General features: G+C 42.3%; 1 protein-coding gene across 5 annotated transcripts in view; it reads left to right on the top strand.

The window, feature by feature from the left end:
* The window catches only part of MTHFD2L (methylenetetrahydrofolate dehydrogenase (NADP+ dependent) 2 like), a 44365-nt gene that overhangs the window by 6851 nt on the left and 11091 nt on the right, over positions 1-26423 (top strand). For 3 of the 5 annotated variants that reach the window (XM_061588848.1, XM_061588849.1, XM_061588850.1), the window contains exons 3-8: positions 1056-1108; positions 6985-7169; positions 14196-14318; positions 18694-18846; positions 19967-20074; positions 22473-22565. In XM_061588848.1, coding sequence (XP_061444832.1) covers positions 1092-1108; positions 6985-7169; positions 14196-14318; positions 18694-18846; positions 19967-20074; positions 22473-22565 — 679 coding nt within the window. In that variant the 5' untranslated portion in view covers positions 1056-1091. Of the gene's footprint in view, positions 1-1055; positions 1109-6984; positions 7170-14195; positions 14319-18693; positions 18847-19966; positions 20075-22472; positions 22566-23287; positions 23485-26423 lie in introns of all 5 variants that reach the window. The other 2 variants (XR_009758354.1, XM_061588847.1) reach the window with 2 other exon arrangements.

Here is a 26423-nt window from a genome sequence, read left to right as displayed (position 1 = left end):
TTTGGTTAGATTTTCAATTTGAGAGCAGGGTGTAGGACAACCTTAGCAGTAAAGATTAAAAAACAACTAATTTTATTACACTTTTACAGGTGGCTAATGACTATAGAATACACCAGTAGCTCTAAGCTAATTGATAATCTGGAAACCTTGATAGTCTCCCTTGGGTGTTTTTTTAAAAATGCCATTAACACTGACCTATAATGGTGGATCCAGACTAAGGCTGCAATCCTATCCCCACTTACCTCGGAGTAAGCCTCATTGAATTCAGTGAAATGTACTTCTGAGTAAATGTGTAGGAGTAAATGTGTACTGTTAGTCTGGAAGCAGCCTGTTGACTTTGTTAATATGCATATATGGTAGTGGGTGACTAACTGTATTACATATGATCTAATTAGATTGATCTGATTATTATTGATGAGAGAGCTCAGTGTAAAGTCACAGTGAAAAGGAGGAAAGGGAGCATAATGCTTAATATTTGTCCATATTTTACATATAAGGTTAACAAAACCGAGGGGTACTGCTGCATATTCCTGTTTTGTTACTTATAAATGTTACAGCCATACCATTCATAGAAGTAAGAATGATAAAATGTACATTTCTAACTGCACAATGTTATACAAGTCTTCTCAGAGTTAAGTTCCATTGAGTTCAGTGGGGCTTGCTTTCATGTAAATCTGTTTAGAGTTGCACCTAAGGCATCCTTGCCTTGTATATTAGTCCTGGCTTTCCAGAACTTTTTTTTTAGATGAAATAGGAGCACCCTCGCATACTTGTATTGCATTTTATGCATTTACTGAGCATTTTAATCAATTTGAAAAACTTGGGAGGCAGCTTGAAGAAATACTTTCAGGCAGTGTCATTTGTTTCAGCTAAGTCTTGTATGAAAGCAGCATTTACTTGTGTTAGTAACTCTTTTAAGACAAGAAGAGAGTAAGCCATGCATGCAGCCCACATAGGTTTGCACCTGATTTCTGGCGTGAAAACTAGTATCTCATAGTTGTGTGAGGCTGTATATTGGCTGTATGCATAACTAAGTCCCTCTTCTTGCTTTAAAGGACTACTGACTCTTCAAGGAAAATGAAGATGACTACATGCACAATCAACATGGGTATGTGTAGTATGTCTAGGATAACGTGGATAGAGAGAAAGAAGGGCGATGCCAGGCAGCCGGCATCAAAGGGCAACTAAAACACAGCACAGGCACAGCTAATAACTTAAGAGAAGGACTGAAAGATTAAGGAGTGTGGTGACTGGAGAAATGCTTATTTGTGGATGAGGTACTCTGTTCCCAGTACTCACTGATGTGTGTGTCTTATTTATTATAAATATTTATACCTACCTTCTGCCTTGTATCTAAACCACTCAAGGTAGCATATATCATCAAGATAATAAAAACTAAGATAAAGCAGCTAAAATTAAAGTAATCTGGAAAATGAACAACATGACAGATAAAAAAAAGACATAGGATCCATTACTTTGGGTTATAAACTGTGTTTAGGATTGGGATGTATTGATATGGACCTCCTCTTGTTTGCTGTAAATTTTGGTTGCTAGTATCTTATATCTTTTTTGGATATTTTGTAGTTCTCAGAAGTTTGAATTTGAATCCTGACTAGCATTCCCTTTGAACGTGAATGGAGCTATAAAGTGGCAAATTCAGGAACCAAATGAAACATTGAATTGTTATGTTAGTTCTTGGACCCAAGGACATATGCTAAAATGGCAAGATTATTTAAAAAAACCTCATACAATTTGTGAAATAATGTTGTTGGAGAGAAAACCTTATGTCTGCCTCTTTCTCTAAAGGTGATAGTTCTGACAACAAATGGTTTAAACAACCCTTCTCTATTTTTTTCAGCTTTCTTATGTCATAAGCTTTTTTGAGTTTAGCCAAATTAGATAACTTTCTCTCAAAATCTGTGAAGCTAATGGCCTGGTTTGCACCTAACTGTAAGCTATAAACTATGGCTTACCATGTATAAGCAGCTGCTCAGTCATGTCCCATCTCCTCCCTGTGCCAAGCCAGGAAGAAACAAACCATGAGTGCTGGCTTGCCATTATGGAAGAACCATCATTGATGGTCTGTTTCCCTACAAACAAACCACAAGCAGAAGCCAAAGTTCGTTCTTGAATTACTACTCTTTGTTTGATTGGGGGAACCGTGAGTGCTGATTTTCACATAATACTAAGCCAGTCCTCCAGTTTGTTTCCTTGTCGCTTGGTGCAGGAAGAAAAAGAGCGGGTGTGATTGAGCACTGTAAGTCAGCACGCCGCTCATGCATGGTAAGTCATTGTTTGTTTTAGACTGTGGTTTACCATTAAGTGTAAGCAGAGCTGCCTTCACTAGTTTATTTCATTATTAAAATATTTCTGATAATTTCACAAAATTTTATTATATCAAAATGTTAGTGGGATAGAGGCGGTTAATGAAATGTTGGGGGCTATTAAGTGGCAGGAGCGGTATTATTGCATAAAGTAGGATGATGGTTCTGACATAATGCCACATTATATTTTGTGAGGTTTTGACTAATACCATCTGACAAGACATGGTTATCAAGCGGCTACCAGATCAGGAATCAAAGCCATAGTTTGAAGCTGGTTTGTAAACCACAGTTTGGGCAGACTGCTGCTTCTGTTGCATTTGAACTTTCCAAGCTGTGTTTTGGGGCTTTGCTCTACTTGTGGAGGACTCTGTTTTGATTTAGCGTCTGCAGATTCTCAGCGGAACATAGTTGAAGAGGGAAACTATACAAACCGGTTTGGAGACCAAACTATTCGTAACACAAAAAATGGTTTGGCATTAATGACTGAAGCAACCAAGGGTGTATTGAGATGTAACACCAAACGAATCTTTGTTCTACCTGTAGTTTAGTGTAGACATCTATAGCTATAGACTACCCTCTTCCTAAAGTCAAATCTGTGATGAAGTGCTTTTCACTATCTTTGTCATCATACTTGCTATCCTTTTTATAACATACACACATGCACCTGTGTTCTGAGACACACCTAACAACTCTTCACATACCTGGAAATAGCTTCACAAAAGACCCAAAGTACCACCAAGCACCAGCTATTTCAGTTGCTGCAACAAACTCAGTTTTCTTTCATTGACCTTTACTAATGATCAAGCAAACAAACACTGGATGCCTGTGTAGGTGAACTTGGAAGTTTGAATAATGTTGATAAAAAGGGGAGATCTCTGGGGACAGGAAGGAAGATTTAGACCTAGTCGGGAAAACTGGGAAGGTTGCCCCAGATAAAGTTGGTTGTGGCTTTTCTGATAGCCTCTGCCTTAGTGGCTGTGGGTGTGGAGGGGTCAACACCTGCTTCTCTGATATGGCAATAAGGGGGTGCACCCAGACATGAAAGCTTGGGACAACCCTTCTTGTTCAAAACAAGAAACAATCTGCAAAACAACACACAAGTTTCATGTGTGCTGATATATATTCCTCAAGATTCAGTGGGCTATAGAGAGATCTCCATGTCACCTTTAGCTTTCCAAACATTCTCTCTACCAGCATCCTGGACCATCTCTGGAATTAGTCATTTTTTTTTTAAATCTCAAGGCATATGTCTAGGCAACATTAATTACAAGCATCATGGACATGTAATTCACCAGTCCCAGAAGGACAGAGAAGAATGTCCTGCCTTAAGTTTGGATGCCAATGTTCATGTCCAAATTATGACCACATCAGATACAACCAGTGTCACACACACAATATGGGTCAGTATTCTGTAGTATTTTGTCTGTTACAGAACTTGTGTGCCCTATCAGATGTGCAGAAATTTCCATAGAATTATCATCTAATTTATCAAGACACTAGGGGAACAATAATCCCATGAATCCTGCCATCTTGTTTGTTTGATCACCAATCTCAATGATATCACTGAGAAATAACATGTTCTTTAGTCTTAATTACTTCCTGGAATATTTTGCAGGCAAAGATGATCTAATAAGAAACATTTTGCTCAAAGCTTTGTAACTGACATTGGTAGCCAGCCAATAGGATGGTAGACCTATGGCCTTCCTGATACTGTTGAGCTTCAACTCCCATCAGTTGCAGCCAGCATTGCCAAAGGATAGGGATGATGGGCATTGTAGTCCCACATATTCTGTATATATTAAGTCAGGGCATAGGTCTGTGTTGCTTCTCTAGAACTGACTGCCCTACTGTGCCACTTTTTTCCATGCTCCCCAATTTGCATTAGAAATTGCAGACTGGGGATTCCCCCAGATGATCTGTATGTTCAGCATTCATCGTAAAATGCTTGCACAATGATTAGAATATTGCCTTTATTGAGCATTCGTTCTGATTTGTTCACAGGGCAGTTATATGACAATAAACATCCGGATTTGATTGCGGAGTGTTTATATGTCTTCCTATGAGTCATTTGTTCATTCCACACTTTTCAATTCATTTCACAGTTATTTTCCAAACTGCTGGTTTTGTTAAGTGGATTTCTTGCACTAGGAAAACAGCACTTTAATCCACTTTGATCATGCAAACCTAAAGTTCCATTACACTCTTGAATCCTTCCTGCAAAATGGAGGCACCCTGCATCATACTGCTACTTCCACTTAGTCTTACAAAGGCAGTATCACTGCAGCAATTGCCTGTAATTCCATATGGAGATTGTCAGTAGCTGTTTTGAGATTAGCTAGTTGTTGGTGGTTTGTTCCTGGAGGCAGCGTGGTGCCAGGCAATATCCCAGAGACAAAGAAGTGGATTGGTGGAATGACTTCCCTACAGAACACAGGAATCACAAGGGCAAACCATAGGAGCGTCTGTGGCAGAGCTTGGAAAAGTTACTTTTTTGAACTACAACTCCCATCAGCCCCAGCCAGTGGCCATGCTGGCTGGGGCTGATGGGAGCTGTAGTTCAAAAAAGTAACTTTTCCAAGCTCTGGCTGTGGTAATATTACCTTGGCCCCTGCTGTGTCCAGACCGTAACCTGCATATAGCTAAGGATTACTCAGGTGGCAAGGCACCACTTGCCCTCACCTTTATTGGAAACTTGCCCAGTTTTGCCCAAGAGCTGCCTTTTGGCCCAGTGCATATTTGTGTTGTGCTCCCTGTGGGGGAGACACTGTTATTAGCTGTTGAGGAAGGAAGGGTTATTTAGCCAATGCAGTTTCTGTGTGCTGTAAGACTGGTGTGTGTGTGAATATTTGTAGCAGTAATGCAATAAGCCATGAAATCCCTTCTCCCTTTGCTTAGCTTGGTGTGAGATGGGTGCATCCCCAGGTGGAGGAACAGGGCAGCTTTTTGTTGGGTGTTAATGGCTGGGGTCCTAAGGTGAGGAACTTGTGTTTTTTTGAACATAACCTTTGGCAATATATTCTTTTGATATCTCTTATTGGGCCAGGATGCTGTTGTGCTCCTTCATAATTGTTTGTACTATGTCAGCTCTCTTGATTTGCAGTCAAGAGTGAGATAGCTTCGTTCCATATCATGAAGGATGTGTTTCCTTTCTGAGGTTTATATATTGCCATCAACATGCTTTGCTTTGCTGCAGAATTCGTTGGAGTCCTGTGATTCACTGTGACTGAATGGGAGGAGATGTGGTGGCAGGTGTGCGTGCTGGCTTTCAGTTGAGTTTTATGTTTTAACTTGCACCACCTCTTTTGCCCTATTTTGCCATTGTTAGGGGTGGAACTGAGGTATGAGGGAGTCTAGGATCCTGACTAAGTCCTGCTCTTTCCTAGATGCCATAATTTTTTGGCCCCTACACTGGGAGAGATTCAGTGTTGTTAGGATAAGTAGCATAATACTGATGTAGATTCTTGGCATCAGCATTTATTTGGGATCTGCTTTCAGCCAGCATAAATAGAATATAGGATTGTATTACTAGGGTATCATTATTTCTTGGAAGTAGGATAGCATTACCAGAAATTTGCCATTATTTCAAAACACAATTTAAAAAATGTTCTAGATTTATTGCCTACAAAGAAAAGTGATTTTCATAACACTGTGAGGAATGGGTAGTGTTTGTGTAACGCTGAATGCTTGGTTTCTTTGGCATTTTTAAGCTAATAGAAGACCACTAAGAAGGATCTCTTCAGTTGGAATCTGAAAACTGCCTTTAAGGATTTCAGGGTATTCCTAAAAGCAGATGCAAAGGAAGTTGGGAAGACAGTGCTACCATAATGGCAGAACTCATTTTTGTTCAAGAAACCTTTTTGCAAGATAGCCTTCTCCCTCTGAACTGTATCCCTATTTGCATTGAGCAGTCTTTCTGTTTTTCTTAAGTCAGGGGTTGCCAGCATGGTGCCAACAGACACCCATTGGGTCATTGCTTCTTCTTATAGTGCCAACGAAAGGACTCAGTGTATATCCCCTCAAAAATCAACAATTCATGAGAGACTGTTGGCACTTCCTGCCCAGTTCCGGTTTGCACTTGACTTACCTCTCCTACATTGAACATGCCCACTCAGGCATGCCCACATTTCAGTAGATGCCAGGATTGCACTCTCTTCCATTCTGAACAGAACAAAGAGCTTCTCTCTGTGAGCCAACACAGTGGTTGCTGATGTAGGTGCCTTTTTCTGCTGGGGGGGGGGATGTTGCTTTCTCTGTTCTTTCAGATGTAGCAGTCACTTCGTGTTCTGCCATGTGCCCATGGGCAGCTATTTTATGTTACGTCTTGCTCCCAACAGCAGCCACTTTGTGACTGTCACCCACAGTACTTTCTCAAAATTCCAAATGTGCCCACTGGTTCAAAAAGTTTGGGGACCCTTGTCCTAAATGTTCTAGCCATGTCATTTATACTCGGGTTAGTTAAGGTGTTATAATGACAACATTTATTCATGTATACTTTAAACTGACATGTTGTAATTTTCTGTGCAGTAAAATTTCAGGCTTAAAATTGTGGTTTCTTTTAACAATTCATTTTATCAATTGCCACCCTGGGCTCCTGCTGGGAGGAAGGGTGGGATATAAATCAAATAATAAATAAATAAATTTTATCTTTTGTATTTTATAGTACTGAAGCAACTATTATCTCAGGGACAAAGCTGGCTGCACAAGTCTGTGGGGAGATACAAAAGGATGTAGAATCTTGGCTTGCCCGTGGAAACAAGAGGCCTCATCTCACGGTTGTTTTAGTAGGAGACGATCCAGCCAGTCATATATATGTGAGAAATAAAGTAAAAGCAGCGGCAGCTGTAGGTACGCCTTTATCCAAAATAGCTCTTGAACAATGCCAGCTTTCTAGACACAGTACACAGAATTTTTGTAATGTACAGTCTTTTACGTGCATACTGCTTTAAAAAAGCCTCTTAAATCAGGGGTTGGGAATGTCTTCCTTATTGCTGTCAAGGGCAGCATTCCCTTGGAGGTATTTTCCTTAGGTGGTCCGACATCACGTGGGATATAGCGCCATCTAGTGTTCGAAGGCAAGAATGGATCAAAGTCAAGACCTGGGGCATCAAGCCCCTCCCACTCCAGTTTATTCTTGCCTTCCTTCATTCAAGGTGTTTGGATCTTCTATAGCGTTGTCAAGTTTGTAATTGAGTGTGTGGGACTGTGACTTTTCCTCTCGTTCTCCCTCCCTCCCTCATCCACTTTTTGTATTGTCTGGGACGTTTTTTTTGGGGGGGGGGGTTATTTTATTTTTGACTCTTTTTTGCTTCCCTCTTTCAGTCCCTTAGTTGGGGAATCCGGCGGCTACCGTTTTCCCTTTAGGCTCCCGTCTCTGCGAGACGAGCCTTTGCTGAGAGCTGCGGCTGCAGCTCTCTCTTCAGCCCTTTCCTTACCTTGCCGCCACCTCCTATCCCAGGCGGTGTCCGTTTTTTTTATTGTTTGTCTTGCCAGGAGCCGCGACTGCGGCTCCTTTGCTTACTGCTTTTGGCAGCGGCTACTATTTGGAGGCTCCTGCCTCCTTGCCAAGCGGCGGTTGGAGCTTGCTTCTGCGGCTTTCTTAGATCGTTTTTACCGCCAGAGCCTTGATCTCCAGGCTTGGGGGGCACACTTACAGGCATTGCTGCCTCCCCCCTCCTAACTGTTGCCTGCCACTTACCGCAGCCGTGTTAGGCCTTTTTGGAGTGCATGGAACCCTCTGCTTGTCCACCATTACTCCTCCTTCTTCCCGGCCACCATTTTTATTTAAATTTCCCGCCCTTTTTTGCCAGCGCCATTTTAATTTGCCCCGTTTTTCCCGCCTTTTTTGTCCTCTTTGTTTGACTGCATAGTTACTAAAAAAAAAAAAAAAAAGAGTCTCAAACAAAAAGCCTGCAAGGCTAATTGCTACAACAGTGTCTCCACACTTGGTGGCATTTGGTGCTGTTCACCCCCCCACACCTGTGGGCATGTTCTAAGCTTTTACCCACACGACATATTTACGTTGGGACTTACCTGCGCAGCAGCGACACATTGGAACTGTATGTTGGGACTTATCTGCGCAGTGGCTGCTTATTGGATCTGTACATACCTCGCCACACCGCACCCCTCACCTCTGTGCGTGTGTTGGTGATAGTCCCCTGCCACACCATGCCCACCACCTCTGTGTGTGTGTTGGTGATAGTCCCCTGCCACACCACGCCCACCACCTCTGTGTGTGTGTTGGTGTCATATTTACCGTGTGTTGCTGAAAGTCCCTTGCCACACCGTACCCCCCACCTCTGTGCGCGTGTTGGTGTTAATATATATATATATATATATACAGCATTGCTGGGCGCTCAGAATGGCGGATCAACACTCAGAGACACATTCGGCAGCGGCAAAGAGACCCTGCAAGTCCTCCCACCACAAGTCTACCAATCAAAAATTACCCAGGCTTCACCCCAAGGCCGTGGCTAAAACTAAACACCACAGTGCCACTAAGCGCACACATTACGTTTCGGTGCCACATTCTGAGGCTGCTAACCAAGAACACTTGATAGCACTCTTTCACTCTCCAGCTGGGTCGTCTGAGGATGACTTCGAGGGTTTTCCTAACCAGCCTGTGGACTGCCCCCCTCAATCCACTTTACCACCTGCGACTCATACGTCTCACCAGTCCAGTGAACCCCCTGCAGCTGTGCCTCAACAAGGACTACAGCCTTCTTTTTACAAGGCCCTTCAGTATAGTTGCTGTGTGCGTGCTGCAGGGTAAAGAGAATCCTACACAAGGCCCTTCAGTATAGTAGCCTGGATGTGTACTGAGGCTGGTTACTGAGCCTCTTTGGAACTGTACATTCTCCCCCATCCGTGGGCGTGTACTAAGGCTGTTTGGAACTGTACATTCTCCCCCATCCGTGGACGTGTACTAAGGCTGTTTGGAACTGTACATTCTCCCCCATCCGTGGGCGTGTACTAAGGCTGTTTGGAACTGTACATTCTCCCCCATCCGTGGGCGTGTACTAAGGCTGTTTGGATCTGTACATTCTCCCCCATCCATGGGCGTGTGCTAAGGCTATTTGGAACTGTACATTCTCCCCCATCCGTGGACGTGTACTAAGGCTGTTTGGATCTGTACATTCTCCCCCCCTGGGGGCGTGTACTGACCTTTCTCATAAGACTTATCTGCACGGCAGCTGCACTGCACCCCTGCTACGCATTTACCAAAGTGCATTTGGGTCTGTACATTCTCGCCCACCTGTGGCCGTGTACTGAAGCGTGTGTTAGTGATAGATATATATACTGTACATTCTCCCCCATCGTTGGGCGGGTACAGCAGCGTGTGTTGGCAATATATATATATATACTGTACATTCTCCCCCATCTGTGGGCGTGTACAACAACGTATGTTGGTGATATATACCGTACATTCTCCCCCATCTGTGTGGCGTGTACGAAGAGTGTGTTGGTGTTATATAATGCGTCGGGCACAGCAACCGTGTGAGGCCCCAGGACATCTCTGTGTAATAAGCACAAGCAACCCAGACTTCATTCCAAGGCTGTCGCCAAAACCACACACTTATCTGGCCACACCGCTGCCAGGAAAGCACGATACGTGTCTGTCCCGACTTCAGAGGCTGCTGGCTATGACTGGTTAACAGCCCTCTTTCATACACCCGCCAGCTCGTCTGAGGATGTCTTGGAAGGGGCCCCTAGCCAACCTACTGGGAACTGTCCTTCTTAACCCAAGTCATCAACTGGGGCTCATACATCTCGCCGGTCTGATGAGTCCACTGCTAATTGGCCTCAACAAAGGCACCAGCCTCTGCTCCGCCAAGTGCAGTCAGTGCCCTCGGATCCACAGAGGGCCGCTCTTACCCCTCATCTGGGTTTACAGTTATTCCCTGAGTTTCTCCCACAGTTGCAGGACTTACTGGGCTTCTTCTCACAAGTGCAGTCAGGGTCACAGGCCAATTCATTCCTTCAGCTAAATGCGCAAGGACATTCTGGCGCTATGAGACATTGTGGCTGCAGTGAACCAAATCCACCACCCTCACCAAATCCTTCCGATGTCGCTGGAGGCAGGACTGGCGATGAGACTATCGGTTCAGAGGATCCCTCGTATTCTCTTCTAGCCGAGGGAGGCGAGTGGAGCATTGCTTTAGAACAGGAGGAGGATGCATAGAACAGAAGGAGGATGTTTCATATGGCAGACTACCCCTCGCTCGTATTGTTTTGGACACCTTACGTCTCCAAACTTTCAAGAATGATTCTGCTACCCCTCTGTGTAAGGGGCCAAGGTTTTGAGACTTCCAAGATCGACAGATCGCTACCTCCTGTGCCAGATTCATTGACATATTGGCCAAAGGACAATGGGCTTGCCCGCAGCAGGCACATCATTTTCTGCCCTCACCATAATCATGAGGCTTTAGCCTTGCGGGCCTCTGCTGCAATTTTAATATTCTCTACAGGTTCTATGATGTGGCTGGATAATTTCTTAGACGACCCTAATCCAGGTCCGGTGAGTCTAAGAAAGGGCCTGCTAATAATTGTCTGCCTGCGTAGTGCACTGTGGCAATACTGCATCTTCTCCATTGTATGCGTGTGTCTAGCTGTCCTGGTGCCATATTCAATCGAGCCTATTTCTCTTGGAACTTAGCCTCCATGGTACATCCACCTTCCTCAATCCATACTGCCCTACATGGATGACTGTTTTCCTCATTGTGCGTGTATCCTGATCCGGACAGGACAGACCAGCCTCAGGGACAAGCCAACAGTACAATGCCTGGGCGCAACACAAAGTACAAGTATTCCATCCTTCACTCCACGGCTGTCGACAAAACCAAGCATTTAAAGACAGGAGCAGTACTACATCTTCCCTTGTTTGCATGTACTGACCTCTCTCCAAACCACTCCTCCTATCTTTGTGCATTTGTTGATGGCATATACCACAACTCCTGCTTTGTGCGTGTATATGATGTAAGATCAGCGGCCAGACGCCTATTCGCGTGCATATTTTCTAATACAGCCAGATGACAGGTGAGTGTGGACCAGCCCAGGCAACAGGTGAGTCCATATCATGTAACTAACCTCTCGCCCTTTTTGGCTGGTAGCCAGCCAGACCGGGCAGAACTTTCTTCTCCTATTCACTGGGGCAGATTGACTGGTGACCATTTTATTACCTTTGCCTCCTCCGGTGGGCCCCTGTCAGAGGTCTCTACTCAGGCATGAGAGCCATATCCAGATGAGCAGCCTGCCGCTACTGCAGAGTAATAAGGAGCTCTTTGATGTTCCTATCAGACCACAGGCAACTGTGTGCGGAGGGATACTCTCACTGCTCCTCCTCACTGTGTCCCAAATTCAAGACCGCTGTGGAAGGACGCCCTCTCTGTCTCTTACCACTGTGTTCAGTTGTTTTGACTATTACAGGTACTTCTCGGCTACAAGTTCCTGGCTTCGTCTGTATTTGATGGTGTTTGCATTTTCTTGCCCGGGGATACTTCTCTGGGCTATGTCCAAAGGTTATCCAATCCCATCTACCACATGGAGCCTCTTGGTGAAGTTTACAATTGGCCGACATATCCAGACAAGCGGGCTGCTGCTGCTGCAGCAGAACCAGGTTATGTTATCTACGATCCTGTTACGCAAGATCAAAGATGCCAGGCCATAGACATACCAGGGCGGAAGGACACTCTCGTGGCTTCTCTCCACTGCGTATGGTTATCCTAGCCCTCAGGACTCGCTCCTCTCCCTTCTTGAATCATGTTAGGTTTTGCAGTCCCTGTCAGGCCAGGAACTACACCAGTGCAGAGGGACACACTCTATGCCCCTCCCCACTGAGTGTGACTTTGGTTCTCAGAGGTTGCCACATCCCCTTCTTAGATGTGTGGTTACGCTGTTTTTATGAGTCAGTGCTCCCTCTCCTGAGGTACTTGTGTCCTTGCCTCACTGGATTTTGGAGCTAATTAGCGGCAGATTGCTCCTCTGCCTCTGTTAAACAGCTTGAGCTTGCTATTATCACTCCCCTCTCCCTGACGCAGCTCTCTTTGGCTAGACTGCATTTAGAGTCACTTGGTTGGGCCCTTTCTGACCTCTTCTCTTGCAGGTCCTGCAAGCCCTGCAGGGGCCTCCTTTTGAGCCCCTTCGATCTGTGCCATTACGTCTTTTGGCCTTCAAAGTCTTGTTCCTCGTGGCGATCACCTCGGCGAGAAGAATCTCAGAGTTGGGGGCAGTGTCCTCAGCCCGCCACCTCTGTATTTTCCATAAGGACTCAGTGGTACTATGTCTCAATCCTTCCTTCCATCGCAAGGTCATTTCGGCGTTCCACTGTAACCAAGACATTGTTTTGCCTTCATTCTGTCCGGATCCTGCTCATCCGCTCGAGAAGGCCTGGCACTCGCTAGATGTCCGGAGGGCCCTCAAGACCTACCTGTCTCGTACCCAGGACATACGGTCAATGGATTCCTTATTTGTATCCTTTCACCCGCGTACTCTGGGGAAAAAGGTGTCTAGCTCTACATTATCTTGTTGGTTGCGTGCCTGTATTACATTTGCCTATGAGTCCCTTCAGCTGTCAGTGCCTCGTAACATAATGGCACATTCCACTAGGTCAGCTGCCACTACGGCTGCCTTCGCAACCAATGCTCCTCTAGCAGAGATTTGCAGAGCGGCTGTATGGTCTACCCCAAATTCTTTCATACGACATTATAAGATAGACTGTTACGCTTCTGCTGATGCCTCTTTTGGGAGGCGTGTGTTACAACAGGTTATTTCTGCTGAGTAGCCAGGAGGCGGTCCCTCCCTATTAGGGGCTGCTTTGGTACATCCCACGTGATGTCAGACCACCTAAGGAAAATGTACCATTGGTATCACCTGAAGGGTGATTTTCTTAGGTGGTCCGACATCACGGCCCTCCCTTTTTGGAGGATATTGGTTTTTTTTGTTAACTTACCAATTATCACTCTTCAGAGTTATAATATTTAAACTTTTTTGCCAAGTCAAGACCAATTTGGACCTGTTTAATATGCTTGCGATCTTTGGGTCATGTTTTGGGACACAGTTTCCTTGCTGTTAGGCCCGTTGGCCTTTTCTGTCTTTTCAGATATGTCTCTCACTTCGGTCTCGTCACGAATGAACTGGGGTGGGAGGGGCTCGATGCCCCAGGTCTTGACTTCGATCCATTCTTGCCTTCGAATGCTAGATGGCGCTATATCCCACGTGATGTCGGACCACCTAAGAAAATCACCCTTCAGGTGATACCAATGGTACAATCTCCATGTTGGCAGTGGGTGGGGCCAGAGCCAAAAGTGGGCAGAATTTGTAACACTGCATAATTCTGTCTGTCTTTGTACTCTCTCCCCCTGTATTTCCATTTTAACTCCCCATTGTCCCCTGTCCATTAACACAAGTTGGAACTGATTGCTTGCAGGAATCTTCTTCCATCACTCACTGTGTTTTGGCCCTGTCCATTTCTGGTTTTGCTCCCTCCTGCTCTCTTCCTTTGCTTCCAGGCTCCCCACCACATTCCATAGCTCATTGTAATGTCCTTTTTTCCAGGCTCACCATGTAGCAGCCACATTTTTTCCTCTCATAAACACACATGAAGCAATTCCCAGAGTGATGATCCAGAGAGCTAGAGTAAACCCACAGCATCCAGAGGGCTGTGGGTTCGTCAGCATTGTCCTTAATGAAATTTTTTTTTTTAAAGAAGAATAATTAAATGTTGAATGTGATTTTATTTTAGTATTCTGTGTCTCTTATACAAAGTTTAATTAAAGCGCTTCTGATGTGTAGAATTACACAATCTGAATTTTGTCTCATTTAACTAACAATTAGAAGTAAACAATTTTTGCTGATGATATTGTTTGTGTTTTTTAGGCATCTGTAGTGACATAATACTGAGGCCCAAAGATATTTCTCAGGAAGAGCTTTTAGATCTAACTGGCAAATTAAACAAGGATTCAAGAGTCAGTGGTATATTAGTCCAGTTACCTCTACCAGGTAATGCCATCCCATTTTATACAATGTCATAAGGTTGGGTGGTTGTGAGGGGAAATTGAGAAAAATTAAGTGCAGTTAACAGGCTGAGCAATCCAACTCAGGAGAAGCAAGCAGAAGGGGATCCAACATCGGCTCAGCGGGAAGCTGCACACAGGAACGGAAAAGAAAAAGCCGGCTCTCATGAATATCCCTACCGGCGAGTAAGCACTCCCCATTGACTTCCATTATAATATTTTCTTAGAACAACCGTTTTATGGCCTGGATAAGGACCCACAGGAACGCTCCAAATGGGAGTTGGAAGTTGCAATAGTGCCCCCTCAGCCCCACCTCCAACATGCTCCCAGAATGCCCCCCTTTTTTGCCTTCCATCAGTATCCCTTCCACCAAGCTGAGCTTCCTTGGCGGACCCCTGGCTGAGCTGGTAGGTGTAGTGAAATGCAACAGGAAATGTTGGGAAAACTCCATGAAGGTCATCAAGGAATCACTAAGTGCAGAGAACGTGCAAGAATGACTGTTTGGTGGCCACGAATAGGGCAAGACCTCAAGGCAGTAATAGCAAACTGTGAGTTTTGCCGGACAGATAAACTTTCACAACAGAAGGAACCACTCATTAGCACTCCATTGCCAGATAGGCCATGGAAGAGAGTGGGAGCAGACATCTGTGAGTTACAAGGACAAAAGTACTTAGTTTCAATAGACTGTTTCTCCAGATATATAAAGATTGCATACATGCCTGATTCAACAAGCTTGTTGTTATCAGTTGTCTGAAGAATATGTTTGCCAGATGGGGATGTCCAAATGATCTAGTAACAGATAATGGACCGCAATTTGCAGGGAAAGAGTTTACTTTGTTCGCAAAGAAATATAACTTTTGTCACATTACAGCCAGTCCCCATTACCCACAAGCCAATGGGGAAGCAGAGAGAGCAGTACAAACAGCAAAGCGAATCTTATGTCAAGAAGATCCCTTCCTAGCACTGCTAAGCTGCAGAGCAACACCTATCAATGCAACAAAGTGCAGTCCTGCATAACTGATAATGGGAAGACAAGTAAGAACACCAATTCCAACCTTAGAAGCAAATTTGTATCCTAAGTAGCCTGATTTGGGAAAAGTCTGTGTCACAGACAACATGGCTAAAAGAAACTACAGCTATTACTACGACAGACATTATGGAGTGAAGACACTTCCAAAATTACAACCTGGTTCACAAGTAAGACTGAAACCGGACGACCAGAAAGGATGGTCTGAACCAGCAACAGTCCAGAGCCAAAGTCAAACTCCAAGATCTTACGTTGTCACTACCAACAGTGGAACATTCCAAAGGAACAGGAGACATCTACAGTTGGTTCCTAAATCACAACCAAATTCACAACAAAGTGAGAATTCAGAGGCAGAAATACCAGAAGAGCAGAATTTATTGCCAGAACAATCTCAAAAGACTGAGAACAAAGAACTGACAAATTATTGTGAGCAAGCATCACCTGCTAAAGACAGCCTATGTCTTGAGAGTCCGAAGAGAGTGACATCCAGAGGAAGAGTAATTTGAAAACCAGAATGTTATAGAGACTAAATGTTATTCCACACAATGTTTGCTGATAAACACACACACACAAAATAAGTTAGAACTCAAAGAAAGGTGAATGTAGTGAAATGTGTCTCCACAGCAAAGAAAGAGTTAATTTTCTCTAGAGGGTATTACACACCCTAGGGGGAGCTAGACTGATTTAGTTACTGGAGTTAGTCAGTGTTGTGTGTGCTGGATGAGCCCTAGCACAGAACAAGCTCAGATGTTTTACTGTTTAAGAATTATTAAATAAAGAAGCTCTATCTTATCCTCGGTCTCATCCTGATCAATATAACTGTAGGGTCCCAGCTCCGCCACAGCTGAGCCAGAGTGTGGGGTTTCCAGTGGAGCCAGGACCCTGCTGGCTCAGCTTGGGGTCCGCCATATCCAACCCCTCTCAGCCTGGCATAAATATGTGTTGGATTGTACCCTTAGTATCCACAGTTAAGTTGCACCACATTGCACCAAGAGAAGAACTTAAAATAACAAAGTTCTTCAATGCTTGGTTGACCGTATTGGTAATTATTTTTCAGTTACATTATTTCATATTGTATTGTATTATTTTCTTTTTGAATCTAAACATGCCTAGCTCACATTGTGTTGCAAGTGATTTTATCTACAAAATATTTGGCAGTTTGGCAAATGCATTGCTGCAGGCTGTTTGCATGAGTCTAATGTGTGGACAAACAAATTCCCTTACTTCCTGAAACAACTCTGCTGGATAGCACTGCACAGATGCAAAGGGGAGATAGAAGGCAGCTTTCTTTGTTGCTATCGCTGCTCTAACTTAAGTAGTATTCACTTAAATGTAGCCAGAATTTTCTGCAACTCAAACTGTATTCTGGTTCTTCACACACTAATATGGGATCTGTAATCTGATTTTGACAATTTCACATGTCGTTTTGCAGATAAAATTGCTTGGGTCTGCTTCAGCATAGGTGCACAAAATTTAAAACAAGAAAATTTGGCATCTAATAGTAACCTTATTTCAAAAGCTGAAAGATTTAATTCTCAGGATTTATTTCAAACTGCTTTTTCTGGGGGTGACCATCCATATTTTCAACATCCCTTTTTATTAACTTGCTTACAGTTAAATCTAGGATGATTTAATGAAGGGCATATTATAAATTTCATCAATAAAAGAGAGAGGATTGACCACATGGTGGCAGTATATCACAAACCCAGCTAGATCAACACTGCACATTGTCTAGCCATCAAGCTTTATTCCTTGCCTGACAACACCATGGACAACAAGCATAGAACTTATATGGTGGATGCACCTTTGGCTGCATTCATACGTACTGCGGTGATTTTTTACAGAGGGTAAAGACAGCGTTGAGGATTCCAGCAATGTGCATAGAGGTGACTCTAAAGAAAAGCTTTAAAGCTTCAGCAGTTGCCACCTTGATGTTTGCAAGGGCAACCTACATGCGACCTAAGGATGTGTCATAATTGGACCGTACTACTCTGAGGGCAAAAAGAGATGTCTTGGGGGGGAAATCTTTGTTTGTTGCTCTGTTAACAGACTTGTCCTTGCAAGAATCCCAACTTATTTCTAGAGCCATGATTTCTAACATCATAGAAGGAACATATGGCTCTCTCGCTGGAATGTGAACCCAAAATTGCTGCAACAGTTGGTGCTGCCCCTTTTCCAGCACTGTTCATTGACCAAGGCCTTAGGCATGGTGCTTTTTGAAGAAGAGATAAAATGACAAAGATTTTAACTGTCTTAAAAAAGACCAAAACTCAGCAGTCCTTTGGGACAGCTCAGTAACGTTACAGGTTCTGAAAATTCAGCAAGTACAAACCCAGGTTGCCACAATCCAAATAATTGTATTTCAGTGGAATCTCAGTGCAATAACTTATTCTGCATCTAACCACTGTTTTACATCTTATGTGTGTAATTTTATTTTATTCATTTGAAGCTCTGAACTTAATCATATGAGCATTCTTTCAGTTTGACTAGGGCTGGAGAACCTTTTGCAGGCCAAGGCCCGCATTTTTTGTGGGCAACCTCCTAAGGGCCACATGGCAGTGGTGGGCAGGGCCAGTGGTAAAAGTAGGTGGAGCAACAAATGTAATGGGTTACTTTTGTACAGCAGGCTAGTTTCTTCACATGCCTTACACACCCCTCTGCTCCATCCAGAGAAGAGGCATTATTGGAGTTCGAGAACACATTCCAGCCAGGGAAAAACATTCAGTATGAAGCAGGGCCAGGGAGGGGTGGGACCTCGGGAGAGGGGATGAGGCCTGGGGAGTTCCCAGGGCTGCATTTGGCCCCTGGGCCTGAGGTTCCCCACCCGAGTTTGACACAGCATGATTGGAAATGTGCTCCTGCTCTTTCCAGTTCAGTCTGGGAAACTGGAAACCCCTCTGTGGTGGAAGAGTCAATCAGGAATGTGGCCTTCCTTTTCCTGTGTGGGAGGAGCAATCCTTGAAAGATCAAGAATGCCCTTCTTCCTCTCTTAACAACAAGAGTTTATGGTATGGAATTCCTCATTTCTGTCACAGATATGGAGACTGGTTAACTCTGAACAGACATTTAGCATAGCCAGAGCATGGAAAAGTTACTTTTTTAAACTACAACTCCCATCAACCCTAGGCAGCATGGCTACTGGATTGGGCTGATGGGAGTTGTAGTTCAAAAAAGTAACTTTTCCAAGCTCTCAGCATAGCAATTGAATGATTCTTTAAATGTTTAAACGTATTTCAAAATTTATAAAATAAGTCAAGAAAGTTAAATATGGATCATTGTAATATTTTTGCATGGTAGCTAAATAACCTACAGGATGTGAAATTGTATTTTCCAGATCATATTGATGAAACAATTGTGTGTAACATGGTTGCACCTGAAAAGGATGTGGATGGATTTCATATTTTCAATGTAGGACGACTGTGTCTTGACCAGACTTCAGTTATACCTGCCACTGCTGCTGCTGTTTGGGAAATAATAAAAAGAACAGGTAACCAAATCAAATGTGTTAAGATAATGGAGGATGAATACATTCTGGAAAGTATTCCAGAGAAATGAGGTATCAAGTTATATAGCCCTACGTTGCTAAGATTCATTTTCTTTTTTCTTTGGCTAGAAATCCTAACTGAAATAGGATTTGTTTTAAAATTTGGATTTGCACTGCAGTTTGTTGTACTTCAGGTGCTTAGTCCGTCTTTTTGTTTAAAGAATGTGCCAAAATATTTTTTGTTAATGAAGATTGCTCCATGGTACAAGGTTTGGAGTAGTGCAGAGACCTGGTTGTCTCTATTTTTTTTTTTTTTATCTTGTTGCCGTCAGAGGACTAGTGTGGTATAATCATTAGAGTGCTGGACTAGAACCGAGGATACACAGGTTCAAATCCACATTCAGCCATGAAGTTCACAGGGTGACCTTGGGTCAGTCACTATTTCTCAGCCTAACCTACCTCATGAGATTCTTATGAGGATAGAATGGAGGGCAGGACAACTGTGTGTGCTACCTTGAGGTCCTTGGAGGAAAGGCAGAACATAAATATAATAGTAATTTAATAATAATTTCTCATATAGGCAGCTGATGTGATTCTTTCAGAATAGGTGTAATATGGGCCACCCTGGCTGTACCAGTCATAATGATGGCAGCTCAGTTTTCGGATTGCCTTTAAGGGTCACCCCAGAAACAGTGCATTACCTTAATCCAGCCAGGATGTTACCAGGACTTAATTCTTACCAGTGTGTAATTCTAGAATAATCTTTCTATGTAAAGCTACATACACAGGTAAACTCTGATGTTAATGTCTGGCTTTGATATAAGATGTGGTATTTTAGGATAAAATTTTCTGGTGAGGTATTGCCTCTGAAAGAAAAACACCTTTGCTGCACTGTAGTAATGTTAGTCACAGAATAGTTAATTCAGCAAAGAAGAATATGAGCATTTAACTATGGCACCCTATCATAGTTTCTACACTGGAAAAGAAAAATGTTTCCAAAAGGAAAATTATGCCCAGTAGCTGGATCTAACATTTTCCAATCTGAATGATTAAAAGCTTTTTATTTCATATGAATGAGGCACTATGTTACATATTATTTGATTATTTTTTCTCATTCTTTAAGGAATACAAACATTTGGAAGAAATGTTGTTGTAGTTGGGAGGTCCAAGAACGTTGGAATGCCTATTTCAATGCTTTTACATACTGATGGAGGACATGAAAGGCCTGGAGGTATGTTGAAAAACATTCTAATTTGTTATGTTGAAACCCTCAACACAGAGAGACGGGAGGGAGCCAAGGAAGAAAAAATCATTACCATCTACATTCATAACAGGATTCAAAATCTGTTGCAAAATAATGTTTTACTTTGTTAACTTTTAGGGACATAACCCATCTTGCTATTTGTATACTCTTACCTGTCCATATTTTATGACAAGTACCAGCAGCTTTTACAGAATCAATAAGGCAGGGTTGATAAAAATCAATATATTTTTTTAAAAAATATGATTTTAAAAATTTAAATCGTTTTTTTTTAATTTAAATCAGATTTCAAAATTTTCTTTAAACAGTAATAAAAGAGCCTAGGTCAAATATGTCATCACGAATGCTAATTATATAACTTCTAATTATATTCTATGAATATATTAACAGCAGTTTATGGAGATTGGAGATAACTTGTCCTATTCTGCGGGTGTTGTACATGAAGTGCACACAGACTCTTTCTCTCAAGGCCTTGCCTCTCTCTAAGTGTAAAGATAAAGAAGGTCAATGAATAGAGAATTTGAGGAGATGGGAGAAGATCTGAACAAGGAGGAGACCACTGAAGTGGTAATCCAGCTCTTAACAGCACTAGTCTCTTCTGCAGGTGTAGACATTTTTTTTCTTCTCTTGGAGTAATTCATTCTAAAATGAAAAGTTGAGAACTGAAAAAGCAGGAAAGCTTGTATTTTCCCCCTCAGACAATGAACAAGGAGGACAAAGGTGAAGAAGAAGACGACTGAGTTAACCGTACCACTCAATATTTTAAATTTCTTGTGTTGACTTGGTTGAAATTGCCTACATTTTATTTTTTAAAGAACTTTACTTTTATCTAAAAACTGAAATAGATAACCATTCAAAAATCCACGTGCATGTTTTGTTAATGTTGTTTGTTGAAGAAGAAAACTAACCAGAAGAATAAACAATCTTAGTACAATTTAAAAGCCTGTTTGATGTAGTGATTCTGGTACGTCAAGACAAAGATACTGTGATTAATTGAACAGCTGGAGCTGTTTCATCTGAATGACTTCGCAAGTCATTCTGCTTTAGTTCTAAAATGACCAAATTATCCCATTTTTTGATGAAATTAATCTGAAAACATTCAGAATAATGGCCTACCTTCTAATGAAACCTAAGTCTCCAAATATGTATTAAGATTATATTAAACAATAATGTACTTTGACTAAAAATGATGATTAAATAAAATCTACCTCACTAGTGATTTAAACTGATTTAAATCATTAAAATTGAGTCCTTCAGAGAAGTGAAATAAATCATGATTTAAATCAATTTGATTGAAATCAAATCAACCCTGACATTAGGTACTTTGTATCTTGGTTTTGCTAATGTAATGACCAGCTTATGTTTTCTTATGTATTTTCTATACTGCAAGGTGGATGTTTTTGTTTGATTTTGCTTCTTACCCCTGGTGCTTTTACATAAGATTGTGTTACTTGTATTTCAATTAATATAGCTGCAATCTTGCAGCTCTTTGTTGATGGCAATATATTTAACTTTTGCCATTTTCTCTTAAACATATCTGGCCCAAACTAGGTCTCGTATTAATGTTCTGCTGGACCATTAGTCTGCAGTAATGTATTGTGACCATAACTGAATTCCTTTTTGCAGGTCAGAGTTCAAGTGAGGCAAACAAGATCTGAGTAAAATAGAGGCTGCTATCAAAGACCATTATATATTTTGAAATTTCAGTCTGGAAGGGTGAATGTTAGAAAGCTGTGTTTTCTGGACTCCCACGAGTATATCTGGCAGAGGGAATTTCTTAGATTTTAATAGGATTACCAGTGCAAATGAAGTGTTAACCATGTATTGCAAATTTTAATATTTAGCTTTAATAGAAAAATCCTTGCTTAAAAAAAACAGTGGAGGAGTGGAAAGTAGTGTACTTTGACTGCAATCCTTAAACCATGTACTTTGATCAGGATGTGGGACTACTCTACAGGGTGAGTTTCAGATAAGATGAGAATATTTCCAGATTTCAGATCTCTGTAAATGCATACACAGATATATGTAGACTATTTAGGCTGTGTGTGTAGGGAAAAACAAGAGCACAACCATGAAGTTCTCTTGCACAAGCCCCACTAATTTCAATGAACTTTGCACAGGATAATTTTCCAGTGGATTGTGCCTGTATCATGTTCCAGAATAAAAACCTCATGTGATAAGGTATTTGTATTTGCTTCTTCTGAAAATAGAAGTTCATTTTACAAGGTCTAATGCTTCTAAAATAATGGCAAGCTAAAGAAAGTGCAGAACACTTAGTGTGTTAATAACACTAGAATGATCTTTTTAATCACTACTGCATTGCAGTTTTGTAAATGATAATTAATTGTGGCTAATGTTTGTGTTACAGGTGATGCTACCGTAACAATTACTCACAGATACACACCAAAAGATCAGCTGAAGATCCATACTCAGCTTGCTGATATTGTAATAGTTGCTGCAGGTAATGTAGCACAGTTAGTGTTTTAAAATACATTAAAATTCAAATATAGAAGATCCGAAAGTCACTTTTACATTGTGTCTATAATTCACCAACTTAATATATGTCACTGTTGTTGTTACTGTAAAACCTTGCACTGAGATAAAGTGGAAACTGCATTCAATATAGATTTTATGGCAGGAATTATGAAAGACTCAGTTTGGCACTAAAGAAGAGAAACTTCTGTACTGAGGAAACTCACATTTTCAATAAGAACAATTTCTGCAAATCAGCTCAGTATTTACCTAGAATTTTGCAAGAGCTTGAGGATTGTTATGCATATGGAGAGTAGCTCAGCAGTCTGAGCTACGTGTGCCAATGTGTGTATTTGCCTAAGAAGCAGGCTTTTCCCTGCGTTTAAATCACCGAGGCTTAAGACTTAGTAAAATAAGAAAAAGCAACTTTATTTATAGAAATACATAGTAGATAGGAAAGGCTTATCTAGTTCTAAGTTGAAAGCGCACTGCCCAGACTTGGGTATTTCCTTCATGGTTCAGGAGAGAGAGCAAAGACAAAGATGTTTCCTCTTTCCTTGCACAATCAAAGGAAAAAACAAAGGAAGGAGGGGCAGGTCAGCTTCCCTGAGCCTATCAGTTTACAACGGAAGGAAGTTAGGTAGAGAAGAGCACAGGTAAAGGTAGGCAAGCCTAGCCAGCTGGAGAACCCTAACTCTATCTTTCTTCTAGAATGCAAACACAAGAACCCAAACAGGAGTTGCTCTTGCCACACCTCCAACGCCCCTTCTCAACAAGTGTTTGGTTCAGCCCACAAGGTTGATCTTGTCTCGCAGCTTGCAGTACCTCACTTTGCCCAACGCCTTCGTTAGAGTGTCTGCAGTCCTTTCTTCCATTGGACAATACTCCATCGTGAGTAGTCCTCTGCGGTAGGTGTCTCTAATAAAATGGTACTTCACATCTACATGCTTGGTTTGTGAACTCGCCTCTTCTGACTCCATGAGTCTGATGCATTCTCTTTTGTCTTCATACATCATGACAGGCCCAGGTATAGAGTTCTTTGAACAGTCCAAGTAGCCATGTCAACTGTCCTCTTGCTTCAGAAGCTGACACATACTCTGCTTCTGTGGAAGAGAGTGCTATCATCTCTTTGTTTCTTACTTGCCCAGCTATCACTGAATCTCCATTGTAGAAGATGTTTCCACTGGTGGATTTTCGATCTGTAGTGTCTTCAGCCCAATCAGCATCTGCATATCCCACTAGTTTGTCATCTCTGGTAGCCACTAACTTCAGTTCCATGGTGCAGTGCCCTTCAGATATCTCACCTGTCTCTTGATTGCTTCCCAGTCCTTTTGGTTGGAAAGCAAGTATTTCTGCACAGGTATCCTACTGCCACTGCCACATCTGGCCTGGTAACAGTGCTGATATACAGAAGTTTCCCAATGGTTTGTCTTGTAGCTCACATGGTCTTCCTATGGTTGTTTGTTGTAGTTCGGTTTCAGGTGTCCTACTTCCATTGGAGTAGGTACTGGATGTGCATCCTTCAGTCTTAGACTCTCAGAAGGTCTTGGGTCTTTTGTCTTTGACTCCCCAGGAAGGATCCATCTTCTTCTCTTTCAATTTGTATTCTGAGGTAGTGAGTAACATCACCTAGGCACTTCACTTCAGCTTCCTTGTTGAGATGATTCACTAGTTGTTGCTTGTCCAGTGGGTCTTAGTAAGCCAACAGTAGATCATCCATGTAAATCAGTAGGTAAGTCCACCTGTTGTTCCTGAATCTGCTATACCTTGCACAAAGCCTTCTTTCAAGAGCATTTTGCTCAGTTTCTCATTCCATGCTCTGGCAGCATTTTTAAGTCCATAGATGGAATTTTGAAGTTTACACACTAGGGTTTCTTTCCCTCAAACTTCAAACCCTGGTGGTTGTTGCATGTAGATTTCCTCTTCTGTTTCTTCCTACAGTATAAGAATGCTGTTTTATACCCATGTGCTCCACCTGCATTTTCTTGTTAGCAGCAACACTCAGAAGAGTTCTGATGGTCAGGTGTTTGACTACAGGAGCAAATGTTTGATCGTAGTCTTGTCCACACTTTTGAGAGTATCCTTTGGCTGCTAGTCTTGCCTTGTATCTTTCAACATTTCCTTCAGGATCCAGCTTTTTCTTGAATATCCACTTGTAGCCTACAGCTTTTCTTCCTTGAGGAAGCTTGTTCAGTGTCAACAAGTTTTATTCTTGGTCCTTGCCCCAGGGAGCTTACAATTTAAAATTAGGCACAGGGGAAACAACAGGAGGAGGATAAGGAAGTGGAGGCAGGGGTAAACAGGGAGGCAATATGCAGTTGTTTCAGTTACACGTGCTTAAGCTTAGTTACAGGCTGAGTCAGAGAAGGGCATGGATGCACTGGGGGGGTGCCAAAGACTTCATGGAAGAGGTGGAATTTGAGGAAGGATATGAAGGAAGAATGAGAGATGGCATCACACAGGTCTGCTGGCAGCTCCAATCATATGGCATAGCAGTGAGTAAGGCTTTGGGTAAGGCTTCAATCTCTTTCTAGGTCTCTGGCTCTGAAAGTTCATCTCTCATGAGCTAAGCAAGTGTGTCTTGGTGGTACACCTTTGTTGGTGCATTAAGAGCATCGATGCTGGCACTTCAGCTGCCCCTTCCAGCTCTGATGCCTCTTCAGCTGCCCCTTCCAGCTCTGATGCCTCTTCAGCTGCCCCTTCCAGCTCTGATGCCTCTTCTGGCTCAGACTCCTCAACTTCTCACCTTCCCCTACTGGTGTATTACTGTGATCCCCTTTGTTGTGGAAGAATATCTCAGTTTCTTCCATTTTGCTGTCATCTGGTTGGTGTGTTGCCCCTTCTGGTTGGTGTGTGCACTTTCCTCCATCACAGTGGACAGCTCTGTGTACCCCAACTTTGCCAGTGTTGGGATCTATGACTCAGTATCCCTTTTGCGTTGCAGAATATCTGATTAATACTCCTTTGGCAGCGTTGTCAAATTTTGACCTCTTTTGTTTCGGGATATGCACAAAGGCCTTGCACCCAAACACTCAAAGATGAGACATGCTTTGTGTGTGCCCATGCCATAACTCAAAAGGTGTGTTGGTTATTGCAGATAGTTGCAGGTTCTGCAGATAGTTGGCAGTAACCGCTGCTTCCCCCCAGTATTTCTGTGGTATCAGTACATCTTCCAACAAAGAAGGAATCATCTGTCCAAGAGTCTGGTTCATGTATTCTGCAACCTCATTTTGTTCTGGAGAATAAATGATAGTAGTCTGGTGCTCGGTGCCTTCCTCGCACAGAAAGTCCTGCATAGTTCTGGACATAAATTTGTTTGCATTGTCGGATCTCGTAATTTGTGGCTTACTGTCAAATTTGTTGGATACAATTCTGATATAGTCCTTCAATTTTTGAAGTACTTAACTTTTCTGTCTTAGTAGGTACGTTGTAGTATACCTTGAGTAATCATCTGTGAAAGTAAGCATGTAAAAATTTTGACCCTGTGATGGTGTTCTAATGAGTCCACAAAGGTCTGTGTGAATTAATTCTAGAGGTTTTGTAGTTTTCACTTTTATTAGGAAATTTTGGTTTCACACTTTTTGCCTTTATACAATATTCACATTTTTCTATGGATTTACATTATCCAATTTTAATGCTTCTAGCCAAATTTTCCTGCTCTAGAGCATTGATTCTGGCTAAGCTGGCATGTACCAGTCTTCTATGCAAAACATGCATGTATGCAGAATCACAGTTTTCTTTGGCAGTATTTATATGCATAGTTTCAAAATATTCCAAATGGAAAAGTCCATTTTGCACACTTTTCCTTGGTCTCAAACAGGACATATTCTGTCATATAAAAGCAGTT

The sequence above is a fragment of the Rhineura floridana genome, chromosome 11 (genome assembly GCF_030035675.1).
Source record: "Rhineura floridana isolate rRhiFlo1 chromosome 11, rRhiFlo1.hap2, whole genome shotgun sequence".
Classification (NCBI taxonomy): domain Eukaryota; kingdom Metazoa; phylum Chordata; class Lepidosauria; order Squamata; family Rhineuridae; genus Rhineura; species Rhineura floridana.
This window is presented reverse-complemented; position numbering and strand designations above follow the sequence as displayed.